At 46.9% G+C, this 21363-nt stretch overlaps 1 protein-coding gene across 1 annotated transcript in view; it reads right to left on the bottom strand.

Annotated features, from left to right (window-relative positions):
* The window catches only part of SLC24A1 (solute carrier family 24 member 1), a 60611-nt gene that overhangs the window by 26970 nt on the left and 12278 nt on the right, over positions 1 to 21363 (bottom strand). Inside the window, 1 exon segment of the mRNA XM_030192796.1 lies at positions 12365 to 12467. Coding sequence (XP_030048656.1) covers positions 12365 to 12467 — 103 coding nt within the window.

The raw sequence follows: 21363 nt of genomic DNA, 5'->3' as shown, positions 1-21363 counted from the left end.
TTGATTTTCTCTCCTCACATGCTATATTTGACCATTACAAATCTGGTTTTCGCCCTCTCCACTCAACCGAAACTGCGCTTACTAAAGTCTCCAATGACCTATTACTGGCTAAATCCAGAGGTCAATATTCCATCCTCATTCTTCTTGATCTTTCCGCTGCTTTTGACACTGTCGATCACAGCATACTTCTCGATACCCTTCCTCACTTGGATTCCAGGGCTCTGTCCTTTCCTGGTTCTCTTCCTACCTCTCCCTCCGCACCTTTAGTGTTCACTCTGGTGGATCCTCTTCTACTTCTATCCCTCTGCCTGTCGGCGTACCTCAGGGTTCTGTTCTTGGTCCCCTCCTCTTTTCTCTCTCCACTTCTTCCCTTGGTTCATTAATCTCATCCCATGGCTTTTCCTACCACTCTCTATGCTGATGACTCCCAAATCTACCTTTCTACCCCTGATATCTCACCTGCATCCAAACCAAAGTTTCAGCGTGCTTGTCTGACATTGCTGCCTGGATGTCTCAACGCCACCTGAAATTAAATATGACCAAAACCGAGCTTCTCATTTTCCCCCCCAAACCCACCTCCCCGCTCCCCCCGTTTTCTATTTCTGTTGATGGCTCTCTCATTCTCCCTGTCTCCTCAGCTCGAAACCTTGGGGTCATCTTTGACTCTTCTCTCTCCTTCTCTGCTCATATCCAGCAGACCGCCAAAACCTGTCGTTTTTTTCTTTACAACATCCGTAAAATCCGCCCCTTTCTTTCCGAGCACTCTACCAAAACCCTCATCCACACCCTTGTCACCTCTCGTTTAGACTACTGCAATCTGCTTCTTGCTGGCCTCCCACTTAGTCACCTCTCCATCTCCAGTCGGTTCAAAACTCTGCTGCCCGTCTCATCTTCCGCCAGGGTCGCTTTACTCATACTACCCCTCTCCTCAAGACCCTTCACTGGCTCCCTATCCGTTTTCGCATCCTGTTCAAACTTCTTCTACTAACCTATAAATGTATTCACTCTGCTGCTCCCCAGTATCTCTCCACACTCGTCCTTCCCTACACCCCTTCCCGTGCACTCCGCTCCATGGATAAATCCTTCTTATCTGTTCCCTTCTCCACTACTGCCAACTCCAGACTTCGCGCCTTCTGTCTCGCTGCACCCTACGCCTGGAATAAACTTCCTGAGCCCCTACGTCTTGCCCTTCCTTGGCCACCTTTAAATCTAGACTGAAAGCCCACCTCTTTAACATTGCTTTTGACTCGTAACCACTCGCCTCCACCTACCCTCCTCTCTTCCTTCCCGTTCACATTAATTGATTTGATTTGCTTACTTTATTTATTTTTTGTCTATTAGATTGTAAGCTCATTGAGCAGGGACTGTCTTTCTTCTATGTTTGTGCAGCGCTGCGTATGCCTTGTAGTGCTATAGAAATGCTAAATAGTAGTAGTAGTAGTAGCAGTATGCACTGTCAATATGAAAATGAAAACTTTCTGTGTTCCCTCTTCACATAAAAAAATACAGCTTAAACAATTTTCTAACTGTAAAACAAGCAATGTGATTTATGCGGCTTTATGCCCTTGTCATTTAGTTACATTGGTAAAAGCAAAAGGAAGTTTAACATTCGTCTGATCGAACATAAGAGTGCATTAAAACGTAAATTGATTGACAAACCTTTGGTTAACACTCAATAGCCCTAGGACACAATTTGAAGATTACCATTTTGTGTTATATCTATATATAAAAGGCAACCCCAATGTTCTGAAGCCTCCACGGACGTTGAGGCGCCCCGAGATTCCGGTGTGCCCTGGAGTGTCTGCACCACCCTCGCGTCAAACGCCATGACGCGTCAAAACGTCATGACGTCGAGGCGGAGCTATTCACACTCGAGGGCCGAAACGGCCCACAGCGAACAAGGCAAGTAGCTTCGAGGGACGGAGGGAGGGGGCCCCTTGCTAGCGCCCGTTTCATTCCGCGCAGAAACGGGCATTTTTTCCTAGTTTGTTCATAAACCAACATGGAGAGGTGGCCCTATAGACATTCAACTGTTACGTAAGGAACAACAATTTATTTTGAATTAGACACCCTCTATCCTAAAGGGCTGAATGCAGAGACAGACCTTTCAGTTTTTCTATAAATATGTTCTGCATGCAGGACATCCCCACTCATTCCCTGACTTTTTTTCATTCTTTATTTTCATTTTTTAAATTTTTATTTTGTATTAATTAATTTTTTATTTTTGACGTATGTTTCAGCACTTTATCTATATATTTTTTTTCATATACATATTTATATTTTTTATTACTGGTATTATTTTCATATTGGTTATATATTTATATAATTTTTTGTAAATATACATACATTAACACAGTTTCCAATTGGGGACTTTTGGTCTATTTGTGATACAAGTATTTCTCTCATTATTAAATTATTGACTAGTTTTTGTGTAGTTGGGACCATTGTATGATTGAATATATATTATTCCCTTTTTACTTTGACTATAAGGTGTCCAGGTTTATACCACTCTATCCCTCTTTCAAGAGTTTTATCCTTTGTGGCATATTTATATTTATTTTATCATTTTTTATATTAGCGACACCTTTCACCAAGTTGGGATTTTTGTAGCATTAGGTCATGTGTCGGTTTTTTGATTATTTCATTTGGATTAAATGTAGCCCAGCTTTTATAATATCTGTTTTTATTACCTTGTGCATTTTTTTTAGATCGTTGTATGCTCATATTAACATAGTAACATAGTAAATGACGGCAGAAAAAGACCTGCCACGGTCCATCCAGTCTGCCCAACAAGATAAACTCATATGTGCTACTTTTTGTGTATACCCTACCTTGATTTGTACCTGTCCTCTTCAGGGCAACAGACCATATAAGTCTGCCCAGCACTATCCCCACCCCCCTAACCACAGCCCCGCCTCCCAACCACTGGCTCTTGGCACAGACCGTATAAGTCTGCCCAGCACTATCCCTGCCTCCCACCACCGGCTCTGGCACAGACCATATAAGTCTGCCCAGCACTATCCCCGCCTCCAAACCACCAGTCCCGCCTCCCACCACCGGCTCTGGCACAGACCGTATAAGTCTGCCCAGCCCAATCCCCGCCTCCCAACCACCAGTCCCGCCTCCCACCACCGGCTCTGGCACGACTGTATAAGTCTGCCCAGCACTATCCCCGCCTCCAAACCACCAGTCCCACCTCCCACCACAGGCTCTGGCACAGACCGTATAAGTCTGCCCAGCACTATCCCTGCCTCCCACCACCGGCTCTGGCACAGACCGTATAAGTCTGCCCAGCACTATCCCTGCCTCCCAACCTCCAGTCCCGCCTCCCACCACCGGCTCTGGCACAGACCGTATAAGTCTGCCCAGCACTATCCCTGCCTCCCAACCTCCAGTCCCGCCTCCCACCACCGGCTCTGGCTCAGACCGTATAAGTCTGCCCAGCACTATCCCTGCCTCCCAACCTCCAGTCCCGCCTCCCACCACCGGCTCTGGCTCAGACCGTATAAGTCTGCCCAGCACTATCCCGCCTCCCAACCTCCAGTCCCGCCTCCCACCACCGGCTCTGGCACAGACCGTATAAGTCTGCCCAGCACTATCCCTGCCTCCCAACCTCCAGTCCCGCCTCCCACCACCGGCTCTGGCTCAGACCGTATAAGTCTGCCCAGCACTATCCCCCGCCTCCCAACCACCAGCTCTGCCTCCCACCACCGGCTCTTTTCTTTAGGTACAACTTCAAGTCAATCTATAGATACATTTTTCCATTATTTAAGTAGTAATGCCTTTTTGCGTAGTTGATCATATGTGGTCTATATTTATTTATTTTTAAATAGAGCAAGGTTTCTTTTGATATTATTTTCGTGCATCTCATTCTGACGTCCTCTAATGGTGTATTAGGCGTTTTTTTGATTCACCATTCACTATTACTTACTGTCTATTTTTTTTTTAATATGCATGTACTAATTTATTTTTGTGATGCTACTCATTGTATTATATACTTTTCATTCATTTTATTAGACAGTGAAAGCCTTATAACTTATATGTGTCTTACCCCATTGACGTCATGATTGACATATAACGACATATTTCATGTTGTTGAATTTTTTAAGTATTGGATTAAGATTAGATCATAGGAACTACAAATCAATATCTATATGATTCACTATGATTTTATAATATTATTTCAGCGCATTCCTCAGATATGCACTTTGACCTTTAGAGCACTTATATTATGCCTCAGCTAGGCGGTGTAATTCCTTCAGCCATTCTGAGCCACAAGGGTGTATCGTTGCTTTTGCGTGTAAGTTTGATTTCTACTTGATTTGTTTTATTGTGTCAGTATTTCTTCGAGATCGTTTTTGAGTTTGATTCTTGATACACTGTGAATGGTGACATTCTTAACCCGGGTACTAGGCTGAAGGCAGTAGAAGAGCGAGAGGGTTTTGTACTTGTTTTGCAACTTTGCACTTTCTTTGGTAGTAGGTCACCATCCATTTCAGTGGTTTTTCATTTGTGCTGGTTTTTAACTTTGTGCTTGAGAAGATTTTCATCATCGTTTCTGCACATGTGAGTTTGGCCATTTTGTCATTATCAATTTTATTTACATTAATTATATAGCTCATATTTTCTTATATACAATCATTTATTATATTTTTTATTTTTCATTTCTTATCTTTTTTCAATCAAGGTCACTGGCTGGCACGGTCGTGTGCATTGATAACAAGGAGTATCTAGTAGGTGGGTGTCCTTTTTGCTGCCATTTCAACACACATATTTCCAAAGTGTATGATGGATTATGATATATAAGGAATTTTTTTTAAAGCACACAATGGATTCTATTACTTGCTATATCTTTTTAGTAGGCATAGGATGGCTATTCAAATGCCTTTGCCAGTTAGAGCAGTTCAACAAATCTCTATATATAAAGGCACCACCAACGTTCTAAATGAAGCCTCCAGCCGGAAGTGTGAAGGGGGAGAGATATCTGGTTTCCCCATGAGTGTCTGCCCTGTCCTCGCTCTCTCTGTAACACAAACAGTGAAGGAAAACACAGCAAAGCAAGAAAGCAAATCGCTCTCTCTGTAACAGTGAAGGACTCAGAGGGGGGAGGGGAGAGAGGGCAGAAGCCCTCACTATCTCTGTAACACAAACACAGCACAGCAGGAAACTTAAACACTGAAGGACTGGACTCCGAGGGGGGAGGGGACAGAGAGGACAGACAGCACAGGGGAAGGGAGAGAGGGCAGAGGGCAGGGACACACACACTCCCTCATGCACACAGAAGAAAACCTTGCTAGCCCCCGTTTCATTTGCATCAGAAACGGGGCTTTTTTACTAGTTAAACTATAACTGCCCATTCTAGCATTGTACAACCAACATTTAATTCCAACCAAGCAAAACAAAACATCACAGAAACCCCAAAAAGAAAGGGAAGGAAGAAAATATAGCCTCTTTCCCCCCCCCCCCCCCCCACTTGAATTTACTCCCATTTAAGATAAATATCCACTTCCTTCCATTGTGCCATTATTTCAGACCCATTTTAAGCTGTGCAAGGGATTCTAGAAGCCCTGAACCCCTTAAGCTCCCCTTCCGCAAGGTTAGAGATGGAGCTACTTCTGCCTTCCAACGTCTGACTGGCACCTTCTGGTCAGCCAAATAGCACAAGTGTTCCTCCACTCCTAGCGAAGGGTGCTCCCAGCCAGCCCCTAATAAACAAGCTGCTGGTATCAAAGAAAAAGATTGGTCAAGTATAACCCCCATTTCTTTCCCCACCAATGATGGAATAAAGTGCCCTCCGTACCACACCCCCGCCAGCATCTGTCAAACATTGCTGAGTTAGTGGTGCAGGCCTATAGGAGTGAGATGCCAATGAAACAAAACATTTACATTTGCCTCCTTAACACTAGCAGCAACCCGAGAATTTATGGCCAAGTACCAGGATATCCCTCCACTGTATAGTCACTTCTTAGGTCTTGTTCCCACACTACCATATAAGATAGCTTACAAAAACCCTTGGATAATAGCGAGGCATATATTGATGGGTCAGCCACAATAGCTCCCACCTATTCAGTGGACTCCACTATACCGTAGCCTTTGTTGCATAAAATGTCTAACATAGTAACATAGTAGATGGACGGCAGAAAAGACCTGCATGATCCATCCAGTCTGCCCAACAAGATAACTCATATTTGCTGCTTTTTGTGTAAACCCTACTTTGATTTGTACCTGTGCTCTTCAGGGCACAGACCGTATAAGTCTGCCCAGCACTATCCCCACCTCCCAACCACCAGCCCCGCCTCCCAACCACTGGCTCTGGCACAGACCGTATAAGTCTGCCCAGCACTATCCCCACCTCCCAACCACCAGCCCCGCCTCCCACCACCGGCTCTGTCACTGACCGTATAAGTCTGCCCAGCACTATCCCCGCCTCCCACCACCGGCTCTGGCACAGACCGTATAAGTCTGCCCAGCACTATCCCCTCCTCCCAACCACCAGCCCCGCCTCCCACCACTGGCTCTGGCACAGACCGTATAAGTCTGCCCAGCACTATCCCCGCCCCCCAACCACCAGCCCCGCCTCCCAACCACTGGCTCTGGCACAGACCGTATAAGTCTGCCCAGCACTATCCCCGCCTCCCACCACCGGCTCTGGCACAGACCGTATAAGTCTGCCCAGCACTATCCCTGCCTCCCACCACCGGCTGGCTCTGCCACCCAATCTCGGCTAAGCTCCTTAGGATCCATTCCTTCTGACTAACCCATAAATAATTGTAAGAATTCTATTTAGGGAGCCCAAATTCACTATGCAAAAGCTTTCGAGCCCCCTTGCTCCAGCAGCTGATAGCAGTGGTTCAACCCATGTCTGTCCCAACCAGCTTCAACCCTCCCCCCACTTTGCCCTCTCCTCACTGCAGTTCCCAATTAAAAGGAGTCGGTGGAGATTTGACATCCCTCACGCCCCCCCCCCCCCCCCCAATCTGCATTTTCCACCTTAAAGTAAGCAAGTACCTTGTGTATGGATTAGGTATCCTTTCCAAGATCCCTCCTAGCACAAACTAAATCTCCTAACTTACAATCTCCCAGCAAAACTCTTTCTCAAATTTTAAAACAAAGGGGAAGGGTGTTAGAACGAAGTACAACGGACTCATCGTAGTGGAGCTGCATTCTAATGATTTTTTAAATCAGTTGACATGCCTGTGTCATGATAGGAAGCTCTGGCAGCTCCCACATGAGATGCTGGTAGTGTGAAAGATTGATAATCCTATATAATAATTCTCACCTCCAACGTTCTAATGTGCCTTGGACCGTGGATCCCTCGGAAGTGGTCTGCTAGGCAGCTTAGAATGTACTGGCGTCAGTGACGTCACTGACAGCTGATTCCAAGGCAAGGTTTCCCTACTCCTCCCCCTGCCTGGGAATCAGCTGTCAGTGCGCCGCTCCCTGCCACTTCAGAGTAAGTGGCAGGGAGCGGGACAACACAGAACACACCCGAAAGAACATCAACACCCCCCCCCCCCCCCCCCACACACACACACGTCACTCCCTCCCTCCCATCCCGTTCAAGGAGCGCGAGTCCCAACGGGCGCCAGAGGCTCGAGCCACACAGGATGGCGGTGGCGTGCAAAGCCTGCCACAGAGCATAGGTAGAGCGGAGGGAAATGGGCGCGCCTCCCTGTGGACCCTGCCACGGCACTCACCGGGCCCTCTTCACGCCGCTGAGGTCGCGCCGATCACCATCTGATGCCCGGCTGTGCACAGGATGCTCCCGCCGCCACCCGCTTCCGCTCAGCGCCCTTCTGACAGGCTGAGGGAAGCCGAGCCGGAGAACAAGATGGCAGCTCCTCCATTCCCCTCCCCTCTCAGAAGGAAGGAAGGGAGGGAGGGAGGTCTGGAACTCAGAAGGAAGGAAAGCAAGGGAGGGGGGGGGTCTGGAACTCGGGAGGGAGGGGGGTCTGGAACTCGGAAGGGAGGGAGGGGGTCTGGAACAAGGGAGGGGGGTCTGGAGGGAGACAGGGAGGGATTACCTTGCTAGCGCCCGTTTCATTGCCTACCGAAATGGGCCTTTTACACTAGTATGTGATAAAGCTGAACATTTAAGGGCCTATTTTCTAAGCTGTGTTAGCACACATTGGGGTCATTTTACTAAAGGGCATTAAGCCCTAACAAGTGAGAAAATGCTTACCAGAAAACTAGGGCTGCTTGTTAATCTTAGTTAACATTGCGATTAATACATTATTTATTAGTTGCGATTTTTAAAAATTAATTGCACTGCACGGTCTCCCCCCAGCATTTCCCTCCCTTCTCCCTCCCATCCTCCAATGCATGGTCTAGCATCTCCCTCCCGCGATCCCACATCTCTCTCAATTCCCTCCCCTTGTACCGCCCGTATCAAATTTAAAATTCTCTTGCTCGTGTAGAAATGTAGGTTCCCCTCTGCCTCTTCCTACCTCAATAACCTCCTTATTCCCTATGCCTCCCTCTGTTGTCTCCGTTCCATCGATAGCAATCTCCTTACGCTCTTTCCACCCTCACTCATACATCTCACCACCACCTGTGACTCTGCTCTCAGTTATCTAGGCCCTAAGCTATGGAACGACCTACCTCTCCGTATCAGGAACCAGCCTACCCTCTCTTACTTCAAACAAGGTTTAAAAACTCACCTCTTTTCCATTTCTTTCCCTAGTTACTACAAAGTATCCTTTCCATGACTATTCTCCCCCTTTAGGCCCAGATGCATCAACCAAACGTAAAAAAAGCAAAAACGTAAAAGCTGTTACCGAATTTTAAAAAAATGAACAATACAGCAAAAAAACAAGTCGCACATGTTCGGTGCGGTATTGTAAAGTACAATGCATCAATCTGGTGGAATCCCCATCGGTAATCGGTCCCTAAAGCATGCGCGCAGAGCGTCAAAAAACTATTGGTATAGTCACTTCTTAGGTCTTGTTCCCACACTTCTGTGGTCTGCTTGAGATGTGTGAGGTTTGGTGGAACCAGGAACCAGACCCCTGGATTGGTTTAAGCACTACTCTGTAGGGTGTTTTTGCTGGCTGTTAAACAGTTGTGGAGATGCACCATTTGCTTGTTTTGCAACGCAGACCATAGATTGGACTGGTTTAGTATGTATGACATCAGTGTCGTTACCACTATATATAACGTCAGCGATCTGGAATTCAATACGGTGGAAAAAAAAGGTGGGGGGACTGGAAGGGGGAGGGTGTGGGGAGAAAAATGTTAAAACTGAAATGATGAGCTTATTGGTTTGCTGTTATTCAGATGCTTTTGTTTTCACTTTTTGTAAATTGTGCTTTTTGGCTGTTTATTTGGTTGCATCATCAATAAAAATTATTGAAACACTAGTAAAAAAGCCCCGTTTCTGATGCAAATGAAATGGGGGCTAGCAAGGTTTTCTTCTGTGTGCATGTGGGAGTGTGTGTGTCCCTGCCCTCTCTCCCTTCCCCTCTGCTCTCTGTCCCCTCCCCCCCTCGGAGTCGAGTCCTTCAGTGTTAAGTTTCCTGCTCTGCTGTGTTTGTGTTACAGAGATAGTGAGGGCTCTGCCCTCTCTCCCCTCCCCCCCTCTGAGTCCTTCACTGTTACAGAGCCAGCGATTTGATTTCGTGCTCTGCTGTTTTCTTCACTGACTGTGTTACAGAGAGGGCGGGGCAGACACTCATGGGGAAACCGGATATCTCGCCCCCTTCACACTTCCAGCTGGAGGCTTCATAGAACGTTGGTTTTGCCTTTTATATAGAGAGATAGTAAAAAAGCCCCATTTCTGATGCAAATGAAACGGGGGCTAGCAATGTTTTCTTCTGTGTGCATGTGGAGTGTGTGTGTCCCTGCCCTCTGGCCTCTCTCCCCTCCCCCCTCTGAGTCCTTCACTGTTACAGAGCCAGCGATTTGATTTCGTGCTCTGCTGTTTTCCTTCACTGACTGTGTTACAGAGAGGGCGGGGCAGACACTCATAGGGAAACCGGATATCTCGCCCCCTTCACACTTCCGACTGGAGGCTTCATAGAACGTTGGTGTTGCTTTTTATATAGAGAGATAACTAGTAAAAAAGCCCCATTTCTGATGCAAATGAAACGGGGGCTAGCAATGTTTTCTTCTGTGTGCATGTGGGAGTGTGTGTGTCCCTGCCCTCTGGCCTCTCTCCCCTCCCCCCTCTGAGTCCTTCACTGTTACAGAGCCAGCGATTTGATTTCGTGCTCTGCTGTTTTCCTTCACTGACTGTGTTACAGAAAGGGCGGGGCAGACACTCATAGGGAAACCGGATATCTCGCCCCCTTCACACTTCCGGCTGGAGGCTTCATAGAACGTTGGTGTTGCTTTTTATATAGAGAGATAACTAGTAAAAAGCCCCGTTTCTGATGCAAATGAAATGGGGGCTAGCAATGCTTTCTTCTGTGTGCATGTGGGAGCGTGTGTGTCCCTGCCCTCTGGCCTCTCTCCCCTCCCCCCTCTGAGTCCTTCACTGTTACAGAGCCAGCGATTTGATTTCGTGCTCTGCTGTTTTCCTTCACTGACTGTGTTACAGAGAGGGCGGGGCAGACACTCATGGGGAAACCGGATATCTCGCCCCCTTCACACTTCCAGCTGGAGGCTTCATAGAACGTTGGTGTTGCCTTTTATATAGAGGGATGTTATGGATGATACACTACAATATGAATTATACCTTATATATGGAATATTTATATATATATATTTTGGGGTGTCCTTTGCTAATTTAAATATATATTTTTTAATTATAATTGTTCAATTATACATTGGTTTGGTCATATTTGATTATGTGCATATGTATATATGTTCAATTTTATGTTATTACCTGGTGGTATTGTGCTATCTGGCCGAGTTCTTGGGTTTGGTGTTTATTAATTTTTATTTAATCTTCCACTTTGCTATCTAATTTTTAATTTAATTTATCATCTATTTCATTTAATGTATTTGTTGTATCATTACACTTGCACTTATTCATGTTCTACTTAAATGTGAAAAGCAGTGATCTGAAGAACATTAAATGTGAGAATCCAGAACTGGAGAAGGCCTGCTGGGGAAAAGTAGAATCAGCTCTATGCTGAGGGTAAGCCCTTCTTTTCAGTGTAAAGAATGATCAATAGTTTCTTCACAGGGAATAATCACAGTGCTCTCATTTGAACTAGGAGAACTCTTTCCATAATGCCGTTATGCCCGTTAAAATGGCGAGATTTCCAGCTACCCTCCTCGCCAGGTCGCCGCCACACCTCCCCCCCCCCAGAGTCGCCGGCCCGGGCCCTCTCTTCGCGATTCAACTTACAGTGCTGAAACCACAGCAGGCAGTTCAGCTGAGCTGCCGTCGGCCTTCCTTCTCTGCCTGTGTCCCGCCCTCGTGTGACGTAACGTCGGCGGGGGCGGGACAGAGGCAGGGAAGGAAGGCCAACGGCAGCTCAGCTGATCTGCCTGCTGCGTTTTCGGCGCTGTAAGTTGAATTGCGAAAGAGAGGGCCCGGGCTGGGTGGAGGGGGGGGCGGCGGCGGTAACTCCGGTTGGAGGGGGGAGCAGTAGCGACCTCGGCGGTTCCCTCCCTCCCTCCCCTTCACGCAGTTTCCCTCTCTGTCCCGCATATTGACGCGGGGGCGGGACAGAGAGGGAAAGTCTCTACTGCGCTTTTGCGGGTGAGTACGGTCACTTGCAATTTATATGTTTGATAGAGTCTCCAGTAAAATAAAGCCACTATCATACTGCGATATTCAGGGTCTTGAGGACACACCTAGCCCAAGGGGCTTAGCCAGACAGCCAGATTTTGGGTAGGCCTAGTCAAGAAGTGGGGGGGACACCAAGTGTTCTCCTACCCCCCCACCCCCCCCCCCCCCAATGGTGAGGCCAGTATCAGCAGTCTTAGGAAGCTTAGACTGCTGAAGTGGGAAAGCAGTGTTTTCAGTACCATCAGGGGGAGGGTCCTTCAGGCTGGCGGAAGACTTGTGGGTCCCCTCACTAGAATAGCACGTAAAGTATGTGCTGCTGTTGGGTGGGGCCTGAGCCCTAAATGGATGGGCCCCCGGCCCACCCAGGCCCATCTGTGGCTACGCCAGTCCCTAGCCAGTCAGGTTTTCAGGATATCCACAATGAATATGCACAAGATAGGTCTGCACACAATGGAGGCAGGCATGCAAATTTATCTCAATTGATATTCATTGTGGATATCCTGAAAACCTGACTGACTAGGTGTGCCCTGAAGACGGGGTTTGAGAACCCCCTGTGTTGAGGTGTCTCATAAGGTTTTTCCCATGTGCTCATGGCAAACATACTTCATACATCTGACACTGATCTCATAAACCTCACAATTGGACTAACAGGTGAGGAAGGGGACATGGCTGGGTGCTTCTTACCTTCATGCAGGGGCTCTAGGGTGTGGGTCATGAGCTGGAAGATGGTGTTACCGCATTGAGCTGTTGTGAGAGAGGCTGAGACGTTCCCCTGCAGGAAGAATGGCTTGGGATAGAGAGAAGAACAGGCAGATGAGAGAAAAAGCTTAGCACAGTACAAAGAGAGCTGCTGTTGTAGAGAGCAGGCAGGACTTAAACATAGAATGAAATGATCCAAGGGCAAATCACAGACAAAGGAGCACTCTGAGACAGAGTGATATTGCAATATATTCACTATAGAAAGTCAGAGGCACACTGTATATGCACATTTTAACTAGAATGGACAGAATAACATTACAGAACATATGTCTCAGCTTTAGGGACATTCTAAAGACTTTCCTGAGTTGATGTAACTTACATCTTACCTGATAATTTTCTTTCCTTTAGTCACAGCAGACAAATCCAGAGACTTATGGGTTATGACCATACCACCAGGCGGAGATAGAAGGCACCAAACTGAACTCTGCTCTTATAGGATGGTATGTTCCTGAATCAATCAGTATTATGCTTAACAAAGCAGGAGACAACAACAACAAAAAAAAAAAAAACGTCTCCTTCCTCACAGGAACAAGGCGTGAACATGACAACCATTCAGAATATGAACTGCAACATATATCCATAAGCCTAAAGAGAGAAGCGGCTGATAAGAGAAAGCAAAAGTCTGTAATAGGGTGGGGTTCTGGATTGATCTGCTGTGACTAAGGAAAGAAAATGATCAGGTAAGACATAAATTGTCTTTCCTTCCTCAGCAGCAGATGAATCCAGTCAGACTTGTGGGATGTAGTGAAGCAGTCCTTTTTCTTGGGAACCACAAAATAGATGGAATAACGGCCCCAGACCCCATTCGGGGCTGGGCACTGGGGACCATTGCCCCTAACTCCTGCAAGGATCGGAGGATAGATTGCACAGCTTGCCTTTGTGCAAGGTATTGCATGGGGACTCCAAAAGAAAAAGCTGTGATTGGAGAGGAGAACTCTAATTTGTAGCCATCTTTGACAATACCCAGAACCCATTGGTAATCTTGGCTCACACTTCGTAAAAACAGGACAACAAAGTGTGAACCGGCAACCCATCATTGCAAGGGACAAGAGGACGGGGGAGAATCTAGTGGTCTGGCTGATGGAGCACTTGTCCATGTGAAAGGATTGTTTAGGCTGGGTACCTAGCATTCTGAAAGGCTGGCAAAGTGGCCAGGACTGCACCACTTCAAGTCTTTTAGGCGAGAGCGAGCTCGAGGCGCCCTGAAGGAGCCTCTTCGTATGACACACTTCCACAAGAAATCTGGACCAAATTATCTTTTGATAAATTTAAGTCAGCTTTAAATACCTGATTGTTCAATTTAGCTTTTAGTCTTTTAGCAAATGTTAATAAACGATAAACTTAATGGGTTGCTGACCTTTTTCATTCCTGGATTTCCATATGCTCCCTTACCTTTGTTCCCACCTAACCCTATCCCAGGGGTGTGCTGGTAAATTTTTAACAACAGGCTCTTTCTCCGGACGTAGCCAGCTCTGCAGTTGGAAGGGTCAGGGGGTGGCCGGGGGGGGGGGGGGGGGAGAACACTTGCCTCTCTCTCCTCCCGCCCTTTGGTGCGGGCACGCTAGGCATACCTTTGCTGGCAGCCGCCACTCCCAACATCTTGCTCTGAGCAGCATGCTAGAACTTCTCTCACATGTTCAAGAAGTCCCAGCCTGCTGCCCAGAGCTGGAAACAAGGAGTGGGGAGCAGCAGCAGTCTATTTATTTGGTTGGCAGGGCTCAGCATCCCCACCAGCAAAGTAAAAGAGAATTCAGCAGGGGGCCCAAGCCCACATTTTGGGAGCCAGTTGTTAAAGTAGCCATGGGAGGGCCCTACTTTAACAACCGGCTCCAAAATTCTTAAAAGCTTAACAACCGGCTCTTGCGAGCCTGTGAGAGCCTGCTCCGGCACACCACTGCCCTATCCTCCCACTACTTTTTTCCCTTTCAGCTCCCTCCACTGTTCTCGACTATAAGCTTCTACATTGATTGTGAGAATGGTCCTTGCTTTTCAATATGATTATTGTAGTTCCTCTCTGACTTCTCTAATTTTGTTGTGTTAACCGCTTTGATCTACTAAGTTAGCAAATGCGGTATAGCAAATGCCAATAAACTACTGGCCTTGTCTTCAGGCAAATGCCGTAACTTGGAGTCACCTAGACCCTTGACTAGCCTCTTCTTCCCCACAAGCAGCATCCCCTTAAAAGGCAATTTTATAAGGTACTGCTTGGCGTCCGCAGCCCAGTAACTGCCTAGCTGTGACTGCTGATGCCTAGACTAGATTGTCTAAGGAGTCCGCCAGGTAAGCTAAACCTGTTTCCAAACTGGTGAAGCAAACAAAGCCTGAGAACCAGAGTCAACCAGGGCATCTGCCACCTGCTGCACCCTACCCCTCTACCCACCCACCCCTAGAGTGACATGTCTTATATAACCTCCCTATCAACCCACTCATTACTTTTACCTCACCCATTTCTATTCTTCTATCACCTTCCTCCCACTACTCCAACCAGAGTTACACCTAATCACACTGACCACCCTTCAACATCTTCAGTCCTTCTGTGACTGTTCTCTTGTGCTTGACTGCTTAAATATTTTAAATTTAAATGCTTTACTTTTGTCTATTAGATTGTAAGCTCTTTGAGCAGGGACTGTCTTTCTTCTGTGTTTGTACAGCGCTGCGTACACTTTGTAGCGCTCTAGAAATGTCAAATAGTAGTAGTAGTAGTAGCTGAGACACGCTTTTGCAGCATAAGAACTACAGACCACAGCCTGAAGAGACAGAGCCAAAACCTCAAAGGAGAGCTTCAAGGATGACTCCAACTTGTGATCCTGAACATCCTTTAGCGCTGTACCCTCCTTCCAGCAAGGTGGTCTTTTTGTCACTGCCACTACCAAGGAGTTCACTTTGGCGGCTTCAGCTTCTCCAGCTCATCCTGAAGACAAGCGAGAGGTGAGACATAGCCCAGGAGTGGACCTATTGGGCGGTAATCAACTCCCGCACAGCCTCGTGAACGGGGAAGGACTTGGGATTAGAGGCAGATGGAACCTTGAAAGCAGGAGAGGAGATATTAAGAGCCTCCAGAACTTTGGTAATGAAGGAAGGTAATTCCTCCCCATGGAATACCTATACTGCCTCATCAGGCAGTAATTCACTGTCCTCAATGTCATCAAGCACCAACCAATGCAGAGAGGCTACAGACACCTGGAGGGACAGAGGATGATGGAGACCCAGGATCCACTTCAGAGAGAACTCCAAATGCCCCTTTTGGAGGAAAAATCCAGAGGTCCATGTTGAGGAGCAATCTGGGAGCCAGACAGGGTGAGAGCACTTTAATAGAAAAAGCAATATAAACTCAGGAGAAAAGGCCTCCTGAGGAGCAGTAAAATCCAGCCCAGCCCTAGCTGAATGACCCCACAGAGAGTGATGTAGAGTGGCAGAATTGTGAGGGTCTAAGATGATTGTGGGTGTCAATGTGCCAGCCATGTCTGTGAGGGAAGGCTGAGCAGAGCACGGTAACATGTCCCCTGCAGGGGAAAACAGTGTTTCGCCTTTCCGGGTACTGATTCAGCTGCCTCCGACCCCCCATCACACCCAGAGCACTGTCTTGATGTTGCTCTCCACTTTCCACAGTGGGAGCAGCGCTTTACAGTCTCTGCTGCCATCAAGTGAAAGCGAAAGTAAAACCGCGATCCAGCCTGACTGAAAGAGAACATTTAAAGTTGTATTCCCCAACTGGGTAATTCCCTGTTTTTTTTTTTCAGGCCAATAGCTGCTCTGGAGAGACCAATGTGAGTAGTAGTGCAGGGTTCACCTCCTCCCAATTACAACCGCAAGAGCAGAGCTCAGCTCTAAGTCCCTTTTTTTTTTTAACTCATTTGAGGAAGGAGAAGGGAAAGCAGCAGGACGGGGTGGGGGAAGGGAAGGGACCTGGCACCACATGCACCCTAAACTAGGCGCCGATCTGCCTAAACACCTCCTAGTTCCACTGAACCAGGAGACCCAGAACAGGAGCATAAAGAGCTTGTGAGACAGGAGCTTGTGAGAGACCATCCACTGCCTGCTGGAGATAGAGGAATACTGACTGACTCAGGAGCATACCGTCTTATACGAGAGAGTTCCATCTGGTGCTCTCTATCTCCACCTGCTGGTAGATGGTCATAACCCACAAGTCTCTGGATTCATAAGATTAATGCATGTTATCTGCAGCAGGAACAATAGAAATAAAATGCGGAAACCTTTAGTAAAAGACCCCCCTTAAATTGCATGCCCTCTGGGAACAGGAAAATACCTACTATACTTGAATGTAATTCACCTTGAACTACAACTGAATGTGTCAGCTAAACCCAATGTATCTTCTCTTTCTCTAGGAATGTAGAGTATATATGATATGCTGTTCTCATTAACTCATGCATTATTAAACAGCTAGCTAAACCATCCCAACATCCAAAGGAAGGTCTTACTTTTCTTAATTTCCAGCTGTTTGTTGCAAATAAGTAAGCCAGATAACTTACTGCATGCAGGTAGCTGAAAACAAGAGTCCTACGCAGGCAGGATGAGTCCTTGAAACAGAAGCTGATCAACTGGACTGGATGCTGAGCGACTGGAGCAATGGATTCTGAATTGTTACGGAGATGGAAATTAAATTTTGATGGGGAAAGGATGTTTTGTGCACTGGATGAATACAAGGTTCATTGAAAGAAGGATGGTGATGAAAAAGAGAACACTTTCTTCAGAGGGAAAATAGGGACAGAGGCTTTGGACACCTTGCTCTTCAGGCCAAGATAGGGAATTCTGCTCTGCTGGAGGGGTCCAGAGAATATCCATAACACTAGGGGCTAGGGGAAATTACTAATAAGGTCAGCACAGGAGTGGCCTAGTGGTTAGGGTGGTGGACTTTGGTCCTGGGGAACTGAGTTCGATTCCCGGCACAGGCAGCTCCTTGTGACTCTGGGCAAGTCACTTAACCCCTCCATTGCCCCATGTAAGCTGCATTGAGCCTGCCATGAGTGGGAAAGCGCAGGGTACAAATGTAACAAAAATAAATAGATACTATTGGACATTCTACATGGAATGTTGCTACTATTGGAGATTCCACATGGAATGGTTGCTATTCCACTAGCAACATTCCATGTAGAAGGCTGCGCAGGCTTCTGTTTCTGTGAGTCTGACGTCCTGCACGTACGTGCAGGACGTCAGACTCACAGAAGCAGAAGCCTGCGCTGTCATGAGGAACTGAGCTTGATTCCCACTTCAGGCACAGGCAGCTCCTTGTGACTCTGGGCAAGTCACTTAACCCTCCATTGCCTGCCGCATTGAGCCTGCCATGAGTGGGAAAGCGCAGGGTACAAATGTAACAAAAATAAAATAGATACTATTGGAGATTCTACATGGAATGTTGCTAGTGGAATAGCAACATTCCATGTAGAATCTCAAATAGTAGCAACAGTGGAGGAGTGGCCTAGTGGTTAGGGTGGTGGACTTTGGTCCTGGGGAACTGAGTTCGATTCCCGGCACAGGCAGCTCCTTGTGACTCTGGGCAAGTCACTTAACCCTTCATCGCCTGCCGCATTGAGCCTGCCATGAGTGGGAAAGCGCAGGGTACAAATGTAACAAAAATAAAATAGATACTATTGGAGATTCTACATGGAATGTTGCTAGTGGAATAGCAACATTCCATGTAGAATCTCAAATAGTAGCAACAGTGGAGGAGTGGCCTAGTGGTTAGGGTGGTGGACTTTGGCCCTGGGGAACTGAGTTCGATTCCCGGCACAGGCAGCTCCTTGTGACTCTGGGCAAGTCACTTAACCCTTCATCGCCTGCCGCATTGAGCCTGCCATGAGTGGGAAAGCGTGGGGTACAAATGTAAAAAAAAAACTTTGGGATGAAGCTTGAGCCTGGCAAGTTTCTCTATGGATGATATGGGTCACATGCATGGGATGGCCTATGAAAACAGAGATTGCAAGTCTTACCAGTAAATCACTGCTAGCTTGAATAGACACACAGCAATGTAAATATGTAAATGAACCTCTGAGGGCAGGACATATGATCAAAATGCAAAAAATGTGAAGAAAGATACCACATAAGAGGAACAAACCAAACATTTTGGACATGTGTCAGTCTTCATAGATATAGCATAACCTATTACAGAAAAATATCCCAATGACAGCTCAGTAGGTTAGCAAGTCAAAAACAGCAAAGATGACAAATGATTGGACAGCAGAAGATGTGAAAAATATTGTAGCTTTATTACAACATCCGAGACTCGACACGAGTCATGTTTCAGCCATGAGGTCTTCCTCAGAAGTCTAAAAATAAATAATATATTTATTTATTTATTTATTTTAGACTTCTGAGGAAGACCTCATGGCTGAAACATGTATCAATAAAAACATACAAAATATAAAAAATATATATACTAAAAAATGATGAAATCTTGACACAGTGTAAACGAAAAAATTATTTAAATGCATCCCAATGTTATCCAAAAACAAGTTTCAGTTCAAAGTGGCTTACAATTACGTTCTGGTTAACATTTATAGTATTAGTTTACTTTATACAGTTTAGTTGTGACTTATAGTGATGGTTTACAAGTGCAGTTTATATTTTGGTTGGGATTTATATAATAGTTTGTGATTAGTATTCAGAATGGATATTAATGGCTGAATTACTTGTAGATTTTTTTTTTAAAGGTATGTTTTCAGTTCTTTTCTGAATTGAAGACAGTTTGTGATGCTTCTTGTGATCTTTGGTATTGAGTTCCACCATTTGGAACCCAGGTAATTTATTTTATTTTGTTACATTTGTACCCTGCACTTTTCCCACTCATGGCAGGCTCAGTGCGGCTTACATGGGGCAATGGAGGGTTAAGTGACTTGCCCAGAGTCACAAGGAGCTGCCTGTGCCTGAAGTGGGAATCCAACTCAGTTCCTCAGTTCCCCAGGACCAAAGTCCACCACCCTAACCACTAGCCCACTCCTTCACTCCTGATTAAGTCCGGCCCTGTAGATAGTACTACTACTACTTAACATTTCTAAAGTGCTACTAGGGTTACGCAGCGCTGTACAATTTAACATAGAAGGACAGTCCCTGCTCAAAGAGCTTACAATCTAAAGGACAAGTGAACAGTCAGTCCGATAGGGGCAGTCAAATTGGGGCAGTCTAGATTTCCTGAAAGGTAAGAGTTAGGTGCCGAAAGCAGCATTGAAGAGGTGGGCTTTAAGCAAAGACTTGAAGATGGGCAGGGAGGGGGCTTGGCGTAAGGGCTCAGGAAGTTTGTTCCAAGCATAGGGTGAGGCGAGGCAGAATGAGCGGAGCGTGGAGTTGGCGGTGGTGGAGAAGGTACTGAGAGGAGGGATTTGTCCTGTGAACGGAGGTTTCGGGCGGGAACGTAAGGGAAGATGAGGGAAGAGAGGTAGTGAGGGGCAGCAGACTGAGTGCATTTGTAGGTAAGAAGGAGAAGCTTGAACTGAACGCGGTATCTGATCGGAAGCCAGTGAAGTGACCTGAGGAGAGGGGTGATATGAGTATATCTGTTCTGGCGGAATATAAGACGTGCAGCAGAGTTCTGAACGGATTGAAGGGGGGATAGATGGCTAAGTGAGAGGCCAGTGAGGAGTAAGTTGCAGTAGTCAAGGCGAGAGGTAATGAGAGCATGGACGACAGTTCGGGTGGTGTGCTCAGAGATGAAAGGGCGAATTTTGCTGATGTTAAAGAGGAAGAAGCGACAGGTCTTGGCTATCTGCTGGATATGCGCAGAGAAGGAGAGGGAGGAGTCGAAGATGACTCCGAGGTTGCGGGCAGATGAGACGGGGAGGAGGAGGGTGTTATCAACTCAGATAGAAAGTGGAGGAAGAGGAGAAGTGGGTTTTGGTGGAAAAACGATGAGCTCGGTCTTGGACATGTTCAGTTTCAGGTGGCGGTTGGACATCCAGGCAGCAATGTCAGATAAGCAGGCTGATACCTTTGCCTGGGTCTCCGCGGTGATGTCTGGTGTGGAGAGATACAGCTGGGTGTCATCAGCATAAAGATGATACTGGAAACCATGAGATGAGATCAGGGAGCCCAGGGAAGAGCTGTAGATTGAGAAGAGAAGGGGTCTAAGGACAGATCCCTGGGGAACACCAACAGATAGCGGGATGGGGGTGGAGGAAGATCCATGAGAGTGAACTCTGAAGGTGCGGTGGGAGAGATAGGAGGAGAACCAGGAGAGGACAAAGCCCTGGAACCCAAATGAGGACAGTGTGGCAAGAAGTAAATCATGATTGGCAGTGTCAAAAGCGGCGGATAGATCGAGGAGGATGAGGATGGAGTAGTGGCCTCTGGATTTGGCAAGGAACAGGTCATTACAGACTTTAGAGTGCTGTTTCTGTCGAGTGTAGAGGGCGAAAACCAGATTGAAGTGGATCGAGGATGGCATGAGAGGAGAGAAAATCAAGGCAGCGGCTGTGAACGGCACGCTCAAGTATTTTGGAGAGGAAGGGTAGGAGGGAGATGGGGCGGTAGTTGGAGGGACAGGTAGGGTCAAGTGATGGTTTTTGAGGAGAGGTGTGACTACCGCGTGCTAGAAGGTGTCAGGGACAATTGCAGTGGAGAGAGAGAGGTTGAGGATATGACAGATGGAGGGGGTGACAGTATGAGAGATGGTGTTAAGTAAGTTGGTGGGGATGGGATCAGAGGAACAGGTGGTGCATTTCGAGGAGGAAAGAAGGCGAGCAGTTTCCTCCTCGGTGATGTCAGGAAAGGAGGAGAAAGAGGCCTGGGTTGGTTGGTTGAGGGAGAGGGTTGAAGTGTGAAGAGGAGGAGATGGCTTGGTACTGAACTCAAGGTTGATCTTTTGCACCTTGTCGCAGAAGTAATCAGCCAGTGATTGAGGAGAGAGCGAGGGGGTGGGAGCGGAGGGCACTTTGAGGAGGGAGTTAAGGGTGGCGAAGAGATGACGAGGGTTG

The sequence above is a fragment of the Microcaecilia unicolor genome, chromosome 1 (genome assembly GCF_901765095.1).
Source record: "Microcaecilia unicolor chromosome 1, aMicUni1.1, whole genome shotgun sequence".
NCBI lineage: Eukaryota > Metazoa > Chordata > Amphibia > Gymnophiona > Siphonopidae > Microcaecilia > Microcaecilia unicolor.
The sequence above is the reverse complement of the archived record's forward strand: the minus strand, read 5'-3'. Positions and strand labels throughout refer to the sequence as shown.